This window comes from Entelurus aequoreus, linkage group LG15, assembly GCF_033978785.1.
Source record: "Entelurus aequoreus isolate RoL-2023_Sb linkage group LG15, RoL_Eaeq_v1.1, whole genome shotgun sequence".
Lineage (NCBI taxonomy): Eukaryota > Metazoa > Chordata > Actinopteri > Syngnathiformes > Syngnathidae > Entelurus > Entelurus aequoreus.
The window spans coordinates 5,913,065-5,928,461 of record NC_084745.1 but is presented as its reverse complement, the minus strand read 5'-3'; the positions used below and the strand labels follow the sequence as shown (position 1 = coordinate 5,928,461).

The window sequence follows — 15,397 nt, the reverse complement described above, 5'->3', positions numbered from 1 at the left end:
AGCTCCAGTAAAGGTTTCTTCTTCATCCTGGTTTCTTTTTACTCAAGCATATTTCCCATCCTGTAGATACTTCCTCAGCACAGAAGCCGGCCCTAAGCAAAGACATCTGTACAGGTGTGACTAGACGAATGTTTTTCTGAGTGACGCCGGAATTTTAGGTGTTGATTTTTGGGGTTTGTGTCCTCAGCGCCGACACTTTTGGCTCGTTCAACCGCCGCTGCTTGACGTGCGACCTGTCCGACAGCTGCGGCTACATCGGCGGCTCCTTCTGCCACAACATGGGCTACTTCCTGCTACACTGCCAAGGTGACGCTCAGTGAACATTGTCACATTAGGGGAGCAACCGTATTGGGAATTAGAATTTTTGCTACGAGGGCTGCGCGATCAAGTGACATTAAATCGAAATCAAATTTGATTAGTACGATAAAGTAACCGCAAAAAGGCTGAGGTTTTGGGAGGGTTTTTTCTACACTGTCACTGGCATTTGAGTGACAGACATGCTGGCCAATCAGAATTGTTGAGCCTCTCAGCAACCTGAGCGCGTTTTTTTTAAAGTAGAAATTAACTGAACACAGTGAGCCTTCTTTTCAAACATCCACAATCTTTGTTTCAGTGGGAGAGAGCGAAACCCCAACCCAGGATTTACAGACACTGCCTCTGCAAAGTAACAAAAATATGATTACAAAGCCAAACTTAAGACTTAAGACAAACTTTAATGATCCACAAGGGAAATTGTTCCACACAGCAGCTCAGTTACAAATGACCCATTGTAGGAATATTTCGGCTTCAAATTGAATGGGCAATATAAGCCCATCAACATGGACGAACGAGCAAGAATGCCGTGATGGCAGCGGGAGAAAAAAAAGACAACGCCCTCGACCTCGTTTTTCCAACAGAAAAAAAAAAAGCACTTTAAAATCTTCAATATTTATTTGAGGTACATTTTTTGCTCACAGACATGAAAGTGCATTTCATTGTTTGGTTTGTTTATATTTTTAGATTAAATGTTATTTACCTTTCAATTACAGTACAATGGTAAACAATTCTACAGGAAAAATAAATACCATTTTAAATGCTTACTTGCATTATTATATGTTGTGATTACAATAGCAGTGTTTCCCACACATTCATTTATTTGTGGCGGCCAGCCACGAAGGAATTACGTCCGCCACAAATTTAAAAAAAAAAAAATTATTTTTTTTTTTTTTTTGTCCTGTCCAGCTTCTCAGGCAAATCATATAGTTGATGTAGATGCCCATATAGGCTGTTCAGATTTACTTTACAAAAGAGAAGTGTAGGATACTTCTCTTGTTGCCTTATTTGTATTTGACCACTACTGTTTTCTGTTTATTTGTTACTGACTGTGGCAGGACACCTCTGCCTCTGTTTCACTTTATGTTGCTGGTAAATAATATGGTCTTAGTAGTAGGCTAAAGTTAAATTATTTAGTATGCACTAATTAAAGGGGCAGAGCTTTAAGAGACATTTTAGCTTTTATATTTTATAAGATATATTTTTTGTAAGAACCACAATTAATAAATATATTTCAGTGAATAACTTATTGTTCAAATCTGTATATCAATATGTACATAAAGTGTTGTAATTATATTGTAAAATGGATGGATGGATGTTTAAAACAAAACTGTTATTATTAATTAGTAAGTATAAATTTTTTTAGCCTTTTTAGAGAAAATCATATCATTGTAGTAAATTATGCAAATTACTCGATGGTGTCATGGTGACCACGCCCATAGCCACGCCCATATCCACAGGTATCTTGGCACAGGTATCTTGCCACAGGTATCTTGGCAGTTTATGGGAAACACTGAATAGTGCTTAATTTGGTCATAAAATAATGCTGACGATATTGTTTATCTGCAATTTGTGGGACACTAGATCGTCCAGCAAAATTTGAAAAATAAGCTCACTGTTTGGTTTTATTGGTTATTACTTCAGTTTAACACATGCTCTGAGTTTGTCTGCATAACGCCAAATGTTTTTTAAGTAGATTATTGCATATTATTTTAAAGTGTGGCACCTTAAAACAAGAATATGTTGACTGACAGTCTAAAAGTAACATGTCTTCTGCAGTTTTATCCATTTTTATGTATAAAATATTAAAACTGCAAAATAGCAATTAGGTTTAGCGATGTCCGATAATGGCTTTTTTGCCGATATCCCGATATTGTCCAACTCTTAATTACAGATTCCGATATCAACCGATACCGATATATACAGTCGTGGAAGTAACATATTATTATGCCTAATTTTGTTGTGATGCCCCGCTGGATGCATTAAACAATGTAACAAGGTTTTCCAAAATAAATCAACTCAAGTTATGGAAAAAAATGCCAACATGGCACTGCCATATTTATTATTGAACCCTCACCCTCAGTGTGACCTGTATGGCTGTTGACCAAGTATGCTTGTATTCACTTGTGTGTGAAAAGCCGTAGATATTATGTGATTGGGCCGGCACGCAAAGGCAGTGCCTCTAAGGTTTATTGGCGCTCTGTACTTCTCCCTACGTCCGTGTACCACTCCATACAGCGGCGTTTTAAAAAGTCATACATTATACTTTTTGAAACAGATACCGATAATTTCCGATATTACATTTTAAAGCATTTATCGGCCGATAATATCAGCAGTCCGATATTATCAGACATCTCTAATTAGGTTTGTTCTTAAAATCTGTAGCCCTACTAAAAATACTGTCTTTCAGCCAATTAGCAGTTTGTATTTACCGTATTTTTGGGACTATAAGTCGCAGTTTTTTTCATAGTTGCGACTTATACTCAGGAGCGACTTATGTGTGAAATTATTAACACTTTACCGTAAATTATTAAATAATATTCTTTAGCTCATTCACGTAAGAGACTCGACGTATAAGATTTCATGGGATTTAGCGATTAGGAGTGACAGATTGTTTAGTAAACGTATAGCATGTTCTATATGTTATAGTTATTTGAATGACTCTTACCATAATATGTTACGTTAACATACCAGGCACGTTCTCAGTTGGTTATTTATGTGTCATATAACGTACACTTATTCAGCCTGTTGTTCACTATTCTTTATTTATTTTGAATTGCCTTTCAAATGTCTATTCTTGGTGTTGGGTTTTATCAGGTTCACAGCAGTGTATTATGGGGCGCCATTGCAGGATGGATATCACTCAGTGTTAAAAGCCATGGAATAAAAGTATGTTTTTAAGAGAGATTTAAAAACAGGAAGAGAGGAGGCCTGTCTAACACTAAGAGGTAGGTCGTTCCAGAGCTTGGGAGCAGCAGCGGCGAAAGCTCTGTCACCTCTAAGCTTCAGCCTTGTGTCCGGGACCGTCAGTAGCAGCTGATCGGCTGATCTTAGGGATCGGGTGGGGCAGTAAGGCTGAAGGAGGTCGGAGAGATATGTTGGCGCGAGGTTGTTTAGACATTTAAAAACAGATAAAAGGAGTTTAAAATTGATTCTGTAACGCACAGGGAGCCAGTGAAGAGACGCTAATATAGGGGTGATGTGCTCACGTCTGCGGGTCTGTGTTAGCAGACGAGCAGCAGAGTTCTGCACGAGCTGCAGGCGGGCGAGGGAGGCCTGGCTAATGCCTACATACAGGCCCCCCCCCTAGAGGGGTTACCCACATATGCGGTCCTCTCCAAGGTTTCTCATAGTCATCCACCGACGTCCCACTGGGGTGAGTTTTTCCTTGCCCGTATGTGGGCTCTGTACCGAGGATGTCGTTGTGGCTTGTACAGCCCTTTGAGACACTTGTGATTTAGGGCTATATAAATAAACATTGATTGATTGATTGACATTGCAGTAGTCTAAACGAGTCGAGATAAAGGCGTGGATTAATTTCTCGAGATCATGTCCTGATAGAAGCGGTTTCACTTTCGCTATTTGGCGTAATTGATAAAAGCTTTTTTGTACGACGCTGCTGATTTGTTTTTCGAATTTAAAATCTGAGTCGAACTTTACCCCCAGGTTTGTGACACAGTCGCTGAGATACGGGGTCAGAGTGCCGAGGTCCACGTTGAGGGAGGGGGAGCGACTTGGACCGAACAACATAACTTCTGTTTTGTCTTCATTTAGGCTCAGGAAGTTAGCTGAAAGCCAGGCTTTGATGTCGTGCAGGCAGTCAATAAGACGTTGAACCGTGTTATTTTGTGCCATGGGAAAATAAATCTGGCAATCATCGGCATAAAAATGAAATGCAATATCGTACTTCCTAAAAATAGAACCAAGGGGGAGAAGGTAAAGCGCAAATAAGATTGGGGCAAGGATTGAGCCCTGGGGAACCCCATGTGGTAAAGGAGCTGTGGAAGACATAAAACTGTCTATTTTTACACAAAAACTCCTGTCAGTTAGGTACGACCGGAACCAGTTGAGGGCGGCGCCCTTAATGCCCACACAGTTCTCAAGACGAGTGATTAAGGTGGCGTGGTCGACGGTGTCGAAAGCAGCAGACAGATCTAAAAGCACCAGGACAACATATTTACCAGAATCAGTTGACAGGAGGATATCGTTAAAAACTTTTAAAAGCGCTGACTCTGTGCTGTGGAGGGCTTTAAAACCGGACTGGAACAACTCAGTGATACCATTATCCTCTAAGAAGGGCAACAATTGACTGTAGACAACCTTCTCTAATATTTTAGAAATGTATGGAAGATTAGAGATAGGTCTAAGGTTAGAGAGGATAGAGGGGTCGAGGCTTGTTTTTTTAAGTAGAGGTCGTACCACTGCATGTTTAAACTCTACTGGAACTATTCCAGAAGAGAGGCTACTATTGATAATGTTAAGGACACTTGATCCAATAGTAGCAAGTACCTCCTTAAACAGGCGAGGTGGGAGGGAGTCTGCAGGAGAACCAGAGGGCTTCATATGACTAACTGTGTCATTTAAAACAGAAAAGGACACCGGCTCAAACTGATGGAAAACAGAAGAGAAATTCAGTGGAACAGAAGAGTCATATGAAGGCTGAGATAAACTGGCTCTAGTTGACACAATTTTGTCAGTGAAAAAATGGAGACAATTTTCACAGAATTCAAAAGAAGCATTAAAACCAACAGATTTGGGAGCATCAATGACAGTGTTAATAGTTTTAAACAGAACTCTGGGGTTGTTACAGTTAGAAGATATAATCTGAGATAGATATATATTCATCTCTGCCTTTACAGTCATCTGAAAGGATAACAAGCTTTCTTTAAAAAGGGCAAAGGACACATGCAGCCTGTCTTTTTTCCATTTTCTCTCTGCCATTCTACACTTGCGCCTGGCAGCCCGAGTGACGTCATTCAACCAGGGCTGAGGCGTGGCTTTAGAGCGGCGGCACTTGAAAGGAGCGATCGTGTCCAGTGTTTGTAAACAAATAGAGTTGAACCCAGAAACCAACTCTTCAGTATTCAAACATACAGAGGCTGCAGAATTATCCTCACAAAGAGTCGAAAAAATTGAGGAGAACAGAGCAGGAGACGAAGAATTAAAGGCCTACTGAAACCCACTACTACCGACCACGCAGTCTGATAGTTTATATATCAATGATGAAATCTTAACATTATAACACATGCCAATACGGCCGGGTTAACTTATAAAGTGACATTTTAAATTTGCCGCTAAACTTCCGGTTCGAAACGCCTCTGAGGATGACGTATGCGCGTGACGTAGACCGGCGAACACGGGTATGCCTTCCACATTGAAGCCAATACGAAAAAGCTCTGTTTTCATTTCATAATTCCACAGTATTCTGGACATCTGTGTTCGTGAATCTGTTGCAATCATGTTCATTGCATTATGGAGAAGGAAGCTGAGCAAGCAAAGAAGAAAGTTGTCGGTGCGAAATGGACGTATTTTTCGAACGTAGTCAGCAACAACAGTACACAGCCGGCGCTTCTTTGTTTACATTCCCGAAAGATGCAGTCAAGATGGAAGAACTCGGATAACAGAGACTCTAACCAGGAGGACTTTTGACTTCGATACACAGACGCCTGTAGAGAACTGGGACAACACAGACTCTTACCAGGATTACTTTGATTTGGATGACAAAGACGCAGACGTGCTACTGTGAGTATGCAGCTTTGGCTTCTAAACATTTGATCGCTTGACCGTATGTGCGCAACTTTTTTTTGCGTATGTACGTAACTTTTTTAAAATATATAAGCTTTATGAACCTTGGGTTAGGTGAACGGTCTTTTGGGCTGAGTGATTGTGTGTGTTGATCAGGTGTTTGAATTGTATTGGCGTGTTCTATGGAGCTAGGAGCTAGCAGAGGAGCTAGGAGCTAGCGTAACAAACACGCAGGTGTTTTTATGCAGGATTAATTTGTGGCATATTAAATATAAGCCTGGTTGTGTTGTGGCTAATAGAGTATATATATGTCTTGTGTTTATTTACTGTTGTAGTCATTCCCAGCTGAATATCAGGTCACCCCCGGCTCTCACAGCATCTTCCCTATCTGAATAGCTTCAACTCCCCACTAGTCCTTCACTTGCACTTTACTCATCCACAAATCTTTCATCCTCGCTCAAATTAATGGGGAAATTGTCGCTTTCTCGGTCCGAATCTCTCTCACTTCATGCGGCCATCATTGTAAACAATAGGGAACTTTGCGTATATGTTCAACTGACTACGTCACGCTACTTCCGGTAGGGGCAAGCCTTTTTTTTATCAGATACCAAAAGTTGCAATCTTTATCGTCGTTGTTCTCTACTAAATCCTTTCAGCAAAAATATGGCAATATCGCGAAATGATCAAGTATGACACATAGAATAGATCTGCTATCCCCGTTTAAATAAAAACAATTCATTTCAGTAGGCCTTTAAACATGCCAGAGCGTTGAGGAGGAGCGCACAATTTAACCGGACACTGAGTGGGAATATCAAACAGGATCGGCATATGATCAGAGAACACAGCGTCGCAAATGTCCAAATCAAAAACACACAAACCATACGAGAGCACTAAATCGAGTGTATGCCCGCGTTCATGTGTGGAATCACATACAGATTGTACGAAGTTAAAAGAGTCAATTACATTCAGGAAGCTCCTGGGAAGCGACTCGTCTGGACAGCAGGTGTGAATATTAAAATCACCCACAATAAGGACACGATCATATTTGGGCAGGATTTCAGCCAGAAATTCAGAAAAGTCAGTTATAAAGTCTTTGTGGTACTTGGGTGGTCGGTAGACGACGGCACACAGGACGACATCAGAAAGACCTAGTTCAAACATGCACAGTTCGAAGCTTGAAAAGGAGGATTGCACGCGGATCTGACGGCATTTAAAGTCATTTTTAAAAACGACTGCTAATCCTCCTCCTTTTCGGCCGGACGACCGCGGAGAATTAAAGTAGGAACACTCCGGAGGCAGAAGTTCATTTAGAGGGGCGGACTCACCGGCTCTCAGCCATGTTTCCGTCACACAGAGGAAGTCCAGTCCGCGGGAAGTGAAGAAATCCTTCAGGATAAAAGTTTTGTTTGTCAAGGATCTTGCGTTCACAAGACCGAACCTGGCCTTATACTCCGGAGCGACTTACACTCCGAAAAATACGGTATATGATTTGATATATTATATTATTTGTTGTTTGAGAATTTAATAGCAGTTTTAAGTTTGCATTTTATTGCCTTACTGTACCCCAATATGAACCTCAACCAAGGTACTTACCAAACCATGATTGTTACATACTGTGACACCCCTAGTGGTTGTAGTTGGAACTGTAGTGTGTCACTATTGAAATATCTAATTTAGCTCAGTAGACTGTACAAGTGTACCCAAAAATGCGAGCAATTTTGTACATACATCTGATTTATGTGCAGTGCACAAATGCTATCAACCTCGCACTGCAACCACTAAATCACATGACCGCCTAACCCTCTGCGGGAAATGAGATTCAGAAATAAAAGCACACTTCTCCCGCTCTCTCGGGGTGGGGGGACAAAGGTCCACTTCGGCTCGCTCCTGGCGGAACGCTTGATTTGATAAAGTCGTGACATCATCATTACGGTGACGGCGGGTTTTGCCGGTGAACGGGGGAGAGAGGCCGCAATAAGAAGTGCAACTTGTGCTCCCAATTTGCTAAGAGCAACACTCGCTTGATTTGTTTCCCACTTTTTGCCTGAAAAGTTCTCGATGTTTTGCCTGGATAGGGAAAAAACAATTTCAGCCTATGACATTTTTTATTATTATTCTGTCATTGTTGTCTTACTAATATAACCCCGCTGACTCGGCGATGTTCCGTTTAGGCCCAGACGTCCCATTCCTGTCCATTTTCCAGACGCAAAGAGACGATGACGCTGTGGAGAGCCAAAACACAGAGCGTGAGTACGGCATACACCAGGGGCCCTACTGGGGGCCAAAAACATTCCCACACAATGCAAAAAATAATCGACAATCAGGTGACTATTTATCCTTTTTCTTAAGAACTATGCCAAGTTTAACACATGTATTTGTTTATGTACTCGTTTATCGCAGTTGATTGGTTCCAGATTTGACCGCAATAAGTGAATTTCTTATTTACAAATCGAATAATTTCATAGTTAAAGCGTAAAAAATACTGTTTATGAATTGAGGTTTTTCACATGATTAGAGTCCTCTAGACATAAAGTAACACCCCAATATTCACATTTCTGCTCTTTTACCAAAATACTGTAGCAGACATAATAAAATATGAGAGATATGCTGTAACTCTATTATATAATACATAACACAAACCGCTTATTAAAGATGGGTATTGAACACAGTACTTTTTTGGCACCGACCGTGTCCTACCAGGCACCGATTCACGTAAAGTCTAACGGTGCCATCTTACGGTACCAGGGTTGTGCGTGACGTCAGGCCCGCTTTGCACTTCGGAAATTGGCGATCACTCAAGCAGCACTGAGAGCGGACTCAGCCAAACAACCTCTAGGTAATGTTGCAATTTTCAATGCCAACTAAGAAATTGACGATTTTACATGGCGATTTCAACACCTTCAAATTTGCAAATGAAAACTACAACTAAGATGCACGTTACAAATAAATAGCTGGTGTGCAATAAGTACAATACTTAAAGTATTATCACTTTTTAGGGCGCAACAAAAAACACCATAAACTATACACTTCGGCCATCTAACATCTTGGACTTGCAACTGTAATTGCAACCTAATGTCATACTTGCAAATGATAGTAATATGATAATAAAACTAGATATAACAAGTGGACAGCAGTTATTCTAATCAACACTTTTTTAAATGTTGCAATAAAAAACAAGATTTTATTAAGAAGAAGAATTCATATTTATTAACACACACAAAAGTACTGAAAATTGGTACCGCTGAGTACTGGTATCGATTCCTAGATACTGTTGCGTTTGGACCAGATGTTCCTCCAAGTGAATTTAAGTTACTGGTCAATCCCAAGTTCTTCCAATGACACATAAGCTGAGTTAAAATTACCACCAGCACAGAATAGGTATTTTGTAATTTATTTCCAAAGCTTTAGAGATAGAGACCAGCCTAGCACAACACATTCAATTGCATAGCGAAGTTGATCTGAAAAACCCACGGAAGTGCTGTGTTCTTCTACAATATGTCAATAGCCCCCACCCTCCGGAACGAATACACATGTCTATTGTTCTACTTTAGCCTGAGACAGGATGAACTAAGGAAAAAGGAGTATCTCTCCTCCTCACATTCCTAAAGTCAAGGTAACTCACAATGCACTTGCGGACAAGAGATGGAGAAAAAATAGAAAGAGCACAAAGAGAACACTTGTTATTTCAAACATGACTATAGAAAGAAATAACTCTTAAATATGGATATATGTAGATATCGATTCCTAGATACCCAGAATTGGTACTGTATCGGTTTAAATGTGAACGGTACCCATCTCTACTGCAAAGTAATATAGACACACTGTTCCTAAACACAACCACTAATCTGTGAAAATACTGCCATTTGTTTGATGATGATGATGATGATCTGCTGTGCAATACAGTAAAGTACTTATATTTGTTCAGTTCATCGAGCCATTTTATGCTTGCAAAGAAAAATGTTGGGCAAAAATACATAACATTTGCTTCAATCTATAATTTTGACCAATAAGGTGTTGTCGAAATAGCGAGGAACCGCAATATGATTTTTCAATAAGTGCATTTTGAAAAAATGTGACAACGTACACCAAATCTGAGTTTTTTGCCCTCAAGTGACACAGATCTGGGGTTTTTTGCCAGTCTAAACACTCCAAAGTGCTTCAAATCGGATATTTTGGCATCAGATTCAGGCCACGTCAGGAGGTAGTCCAGAATCCGATTGGAATCTGATCTTTTCAAATGTGACTTCAGTCTAATCGCAATGCGACCCATGTGTGACTTTTCCGTCAGCTTTGGGCGAGCTACGTCATTCGTGTGCGCCGAAAAGACGCAGTCGCCTGCGGAAGTGGATATTTCATCACAACATCCGGTTTCGGTGATCAAAGTCTATTTAAGACAACCAAATTTTAGGCGCATCACTTGTCAATAGTGCGCAAATAATAGGCTGTATTTATTATATGAATATATATTTTGATTCCGAAGAAATAGTGATTGGACCGGAATTGACGCTGTGGCGCATTTGCTTACATGTGAGTTGAAAACTAAAGCTCCCGTAGATCCACGCTGAGGTGCGTGTCTCCTCTACTCAACAGCCATTAAAAAATGACAACACTCGCAAATATATTACACTATATACATGCATTCATACATTATATGACTTTGATTTACTTTCACGTTTAAAAACACTCATTTTTAAGATGTTGTGACTTTTATTCTATTTTGTAGTACTAGCGACTTCCTCCCAGTCAATTTCCCTTGTTTTCGCATGCAAGTGACGTTGAGGCCACATTGGGGCCTGTGCACGTTTACACTGGAGTCTGATAAAAATCACATTTTACTTGCAGTGTAAACAGACAGCTGGAAAAAAATCACATTTCAAAAAAATCCAATTTGGGCCACTTTGGCCTGCAGTGTAAACATAGTCAGCGAGGCGCAAAATTCAAAGCTCAAAGACTGTAGATTTTGTTTATTATTTATATTAAAACGATTCATTTTACTGTGACGTCACCTCAAGGTCAAAGTTGAGAATAATGAGGTAGACATGCATGAAGCAAAAAAACAAATTATAACAGCAGCTACCTGAAATAAGGTTTTGTCACTTCTAGGACTGATAATCGCCAAACACCTTGTGTGTGAGGGGAATCTTATTGTTCCATCCTTTTAGATTGAGGTTCCAATCCAATTCTTACTGTAAGACTGTATTTTGGTAAACTTGTAAAACACGCTGCAGCTGTCACTCAAGCAGATTAAACCAGGCTACTATTATTTCTCTAGAAAACAAACTCTCGATTTGCACAGATGGACAGTCAGTATTCATTTTGTCTGTTTGCGCATCGGTTTCATCAAACAGAAAAGATCTGGATACACTGTCCTACACTACAGCAACGTTGTTCTAATAATCTAATCACAACTTCCCACACACCTGACTCGGACTTGTAGTGTTGACAAGTCCAGCGAGGTAATCTCATTGCGCCTGGCAACCTGGATGTTGTCATTAAATTACAACCGAGCACATGCAACAGCAGCATGCTGTAATCTGATTACTTACTGTAAGTGTGTGTGTGTCAGAGCTTTCCCTTCTGGCTGGTCTAATAAATGTCCACAATTCGTTAATCATATTTACTCCAACTGATATTCTTGCAGGTGGAAGAAACTCTGGAATATGAGACCCAACCCAATAACCCACTTATTTAATGAATTAACTATTGTGTCCTTTTTAGGTCTGATTGAAGTCCACAAACTGGAGACCAATGAAATGCTGAAGCTGACGCTGGATAACATGCAGATGCCCATAGTGGAATACCATCAGATCGACAAAGACGACTACAGTATGTGTCCATTAGGGGTGTGGGAAAAAATCGATTCGAATTCGAATCGCGATTCTCACGTTGTGCGATTCAGAATCGATTCTCATTTTTAAAAAATCTATTTTTTTTTATTTTATTTATTTATTTATTTATTTTTTTAGTTAATCAATCCAACAACACAATACACAGCAATACCATAACAATGCAATCCAATTCCAAAACCAAACCCGACCCAGCAACACTCAGAACTGCAAAAAACAGAGCAATTGAGAGGAGACACAAACACGACACAGAACAAACCAAAAGTAGTGAAACAAAAATGAATATTATCAACAACAGTATCAATATTAGTTACACTTTCAACATAGCAGTGATTAAAAATCCCTCATTGAAATAATCATTAGACATTTATAAAAAAAATTAAAAAAGAACAATAGTGTCACAGTGGCTTACACTTGCATCGCATCTCATAAGCTTGACAACACACTGTGTCCAATATTTTCACAAAGATAAAATAAGTCATATTTTTGGTTCATTTAATAGTTAAAACAAATTTATATTATTGCAATCAGTTGATAAAACATTGTCCTTTACAATTATAAAAGCTTTTTACAAAAATCTACTACTCTACTTGCATGTCAGCAGACTGGGGTAAATCCTGCTGAAATCCTATGTATTTAATGAATAGAGAATCGTTTTGAAAATATCGGTTTTGAATCGAGAATCGCGTTGAATCGAAAAAAATCGATTTTGAATCGAATCGTGACCCCAAGAATCGATATTGAATCGAAACGTGGGACACCCAAAGATTTACAGCCCTAGTGTCCATGTTTCATTCAATTTTAGAGTAAATAACATCTGTGGTGCCCCCTTTTGGGTTGTTGTAAAACGATATGAATCAGGGTTGGGGCTAAGGTTTAGGGTTAGAGCCGGGGTTGGATTTAGAGTTGCGGCAGGGGATAACATCAGTGTTGGAGCGAGCTAGGGTTACGGTGGTGGCTAGAGTTAAATTAGGGTTGGGTTTGGAATAGGGTTTTACCAAGGGATGGACAGCACACTCAGTACTTCTATAAGTAGCAACAAACAAAATTCACGTAAAATCAAATGGTACCATATTTTGACATTTTTGTTGCCCTTGATGTCATGTTCAGCTGCAGACTAGGCACCAGTTAAACACTCTGCGGGTAAACAAGCACTTAAAGCAGACTCGGGCACAAACTTTTGCCAACGTGAACATGTGCCAATGGGCCGTGGGCCAAACACAGCAATTTTAAGCATATAGCTGCACAATAAGTGAGTGGTTTAATCCCATACCGCCATTATTTAAGGTAGTTAAATGCTCACGTTCGATATATGACAACTTGTTAGGCTTACGGAGATGCCATTAATGTTTGTGTGAACTTAAAATAATATGAATACATATAGAATTTATCGAAGACCCCAAAAGAAACAACTCAGCAGGCCGAATTCGGCCCAGGGGCCACACTATGGCCACCCCTGTTCTGGGAAATGTTACAATTTCCATGCCAACAAAGAGATCATGCCTGATAAAGGCTTGATCGTACAGTAAGGCTCCACTTCACAAAATGTGCCAGCTCGATGCTAATGTTGCTAATTTGCATTAGATATGCATATGCGCTATACATGCTCCTGATTAGTAGGGCTGTGAATCTTTGCGCACCACACAATTTGATTTAATTCGATTCTTGGCGGTAACGATTCACTTCAGGATCGATTCTCGATTCAAAACGATTCTCGATTCAAAATCAATACTTTTTAATAACATTGGGTTGCCAGGTGCCAGCCAGTTCTATGATTAACTACATTCATCCATGAGATAAAAGTTGTGATACATTTCTATATTACTTGGCTTTTTTTCTCATTGTGTTTCTTGCCATTTTCCCAATTTTTGCTGCTGTTTTTTGTAATGTGCCTTGGGCCAATGACAAACGAGTGAGGCAACCCAACTGTTAATGGCTACTATAGTCTGTAGTATATTTGTTCATCCAATGGTCACATGGTTGTCTTACTTCCGCGCCGGAAGTAGTAAAATTTAAAAGTTCATCTGGCTGGTTTTTCCTTTGCAAATAAAAAGGGGATATACGGGGAAGCCCTTTAGCTGCTATTTTATCATACATTACTGCCTTTGCATAAGTCAATGGTTTAGTTTTGTATTCACAATATTCAACACAAAATCCGTACTTTGGAGCAATGTTCATGGACTTTAGTATTTGGCTTGTTATTTCCAACCACAGGCGATGGATGACGGTCATGGACTTGTGGTTGAGGGAAGAGTTGTTTGACGCTAAAAAATATATGATGCATTGCCACAATCAGCCTTAATGCATTGTTGTAGCTTGATGATTTTTGAGCACGTCATGAAATGCGCGTTTGCGAGACGAGCGGGTGTTGTGGCCGGTTGTTGTCGGAGGGTGTGGGCACGGTGTCGCGAGCCGCAGAATGAGAGGTTAAAGAGAATGAGGCAGTGCGTGCGTGCGTGATCAGGTGTTAAAATGCTTGCCTGATGGTGGGTTTGTTGGTCACTCGCCGAGTGGGGTTGTTACGTACTGATGTCATTTTAATATATATATATATATATATATATATATATATATATATATATATATATATATATATATATATATATATATATATATATATATATATATTTATTTATTTTTTTCTAATATTTTTGCGATTGACCGATAGGTTCGCAAAGATCGACTGGTAGATCGACAGGTTGGGGACCCATGCTGTAGTCCAGGGGTAGGGAACCTATGGCTCTCGAGCCAGATGTGGCTCTTTTGATGACTGCATCTGGCTCTCAGATAATTCTTAGCTGACATTGCTTAACACGATAATTAATGAGTAATCCCGCTGATAATCACACTGTTAAAAATAACGTTCAAAATATAAAACATTCTCATGCATTTTTTTCTATCCATCTGTTTTTCTACTGCACCGGTTCAACACGCCACATTATTGGTAAGAAGTATTTTGTTTATTATTGGTTAAATTCAGAATAACAACTTTATTAAAAATAATAATAGACTTGTTATACTCTAAAAATGTCGGTCTTACTTAAAAATGCATGCATTTAGTGGTATTCAGTGTTAAAAAAAATGATATGGCTCTCACAGAATTTTTTTTAAATATTTGGCTTTTTATGGCTCTCTCAGCCAAAAAGGTTCCTGACCCCTGCTGTAGTCTATGCACTAATGCCATCTAACAACTTGGAATGCAACTGCATGTAAAGTCTACTATATAATACTTGCAAATGAGACTTAGAGGTGTATGAAAACATTATATAACAACTTGACAGCACTGTTATCATAATCAGCTCTATGTGGTATAAAAAGAAGAGATTTCAATATTAAACATTTATTGCCACATGAGGATTTACATAAGTACCGGGAATTGGTACTGAGTCAGTTCAAATGTGAAAGGTACCCATTTTCTAATGGTGCAGTTCAAGAGTAGAAAAGTTAAACGGGGTGTTCTTAATCTTTTTTTTACAGGAGTGTATGAAGGATTA

At 39.5% G+C, this 15,397-nt stretch overlaps 1 protein-coding gene across 1 annotated transcript in view; it reads left to right on the top strand.

Moving 5' to 3' along the window:
• LOC133629713 (dipeptidyl aminopeptidase-like protein 6) overlaps window positions 1-15,397 on the top strand; it is a 53,740-nt gene that overhangs the window by 20,284 nt on the left and 18,059 nt on the right. The window contains exons 7-10 of the mRNA XM_062020643.1: window positions 67-114; window positions 188-306; window positions 8,229-8,303; window positions 11,776-11,883. Of these exons, the coding sequence (XP_061876627.1) occupies window positions 67-114; window positions 188-306; window positions 8,229-8,303; window positions 11,776-11,883 (350 nt within the window). The remainder of the gene's footprint in view (window positions 1-66; window positions 115-187; window positions 307-8,228; window positions 8,304-11,775; window positions 11,884-15,397) is intronic.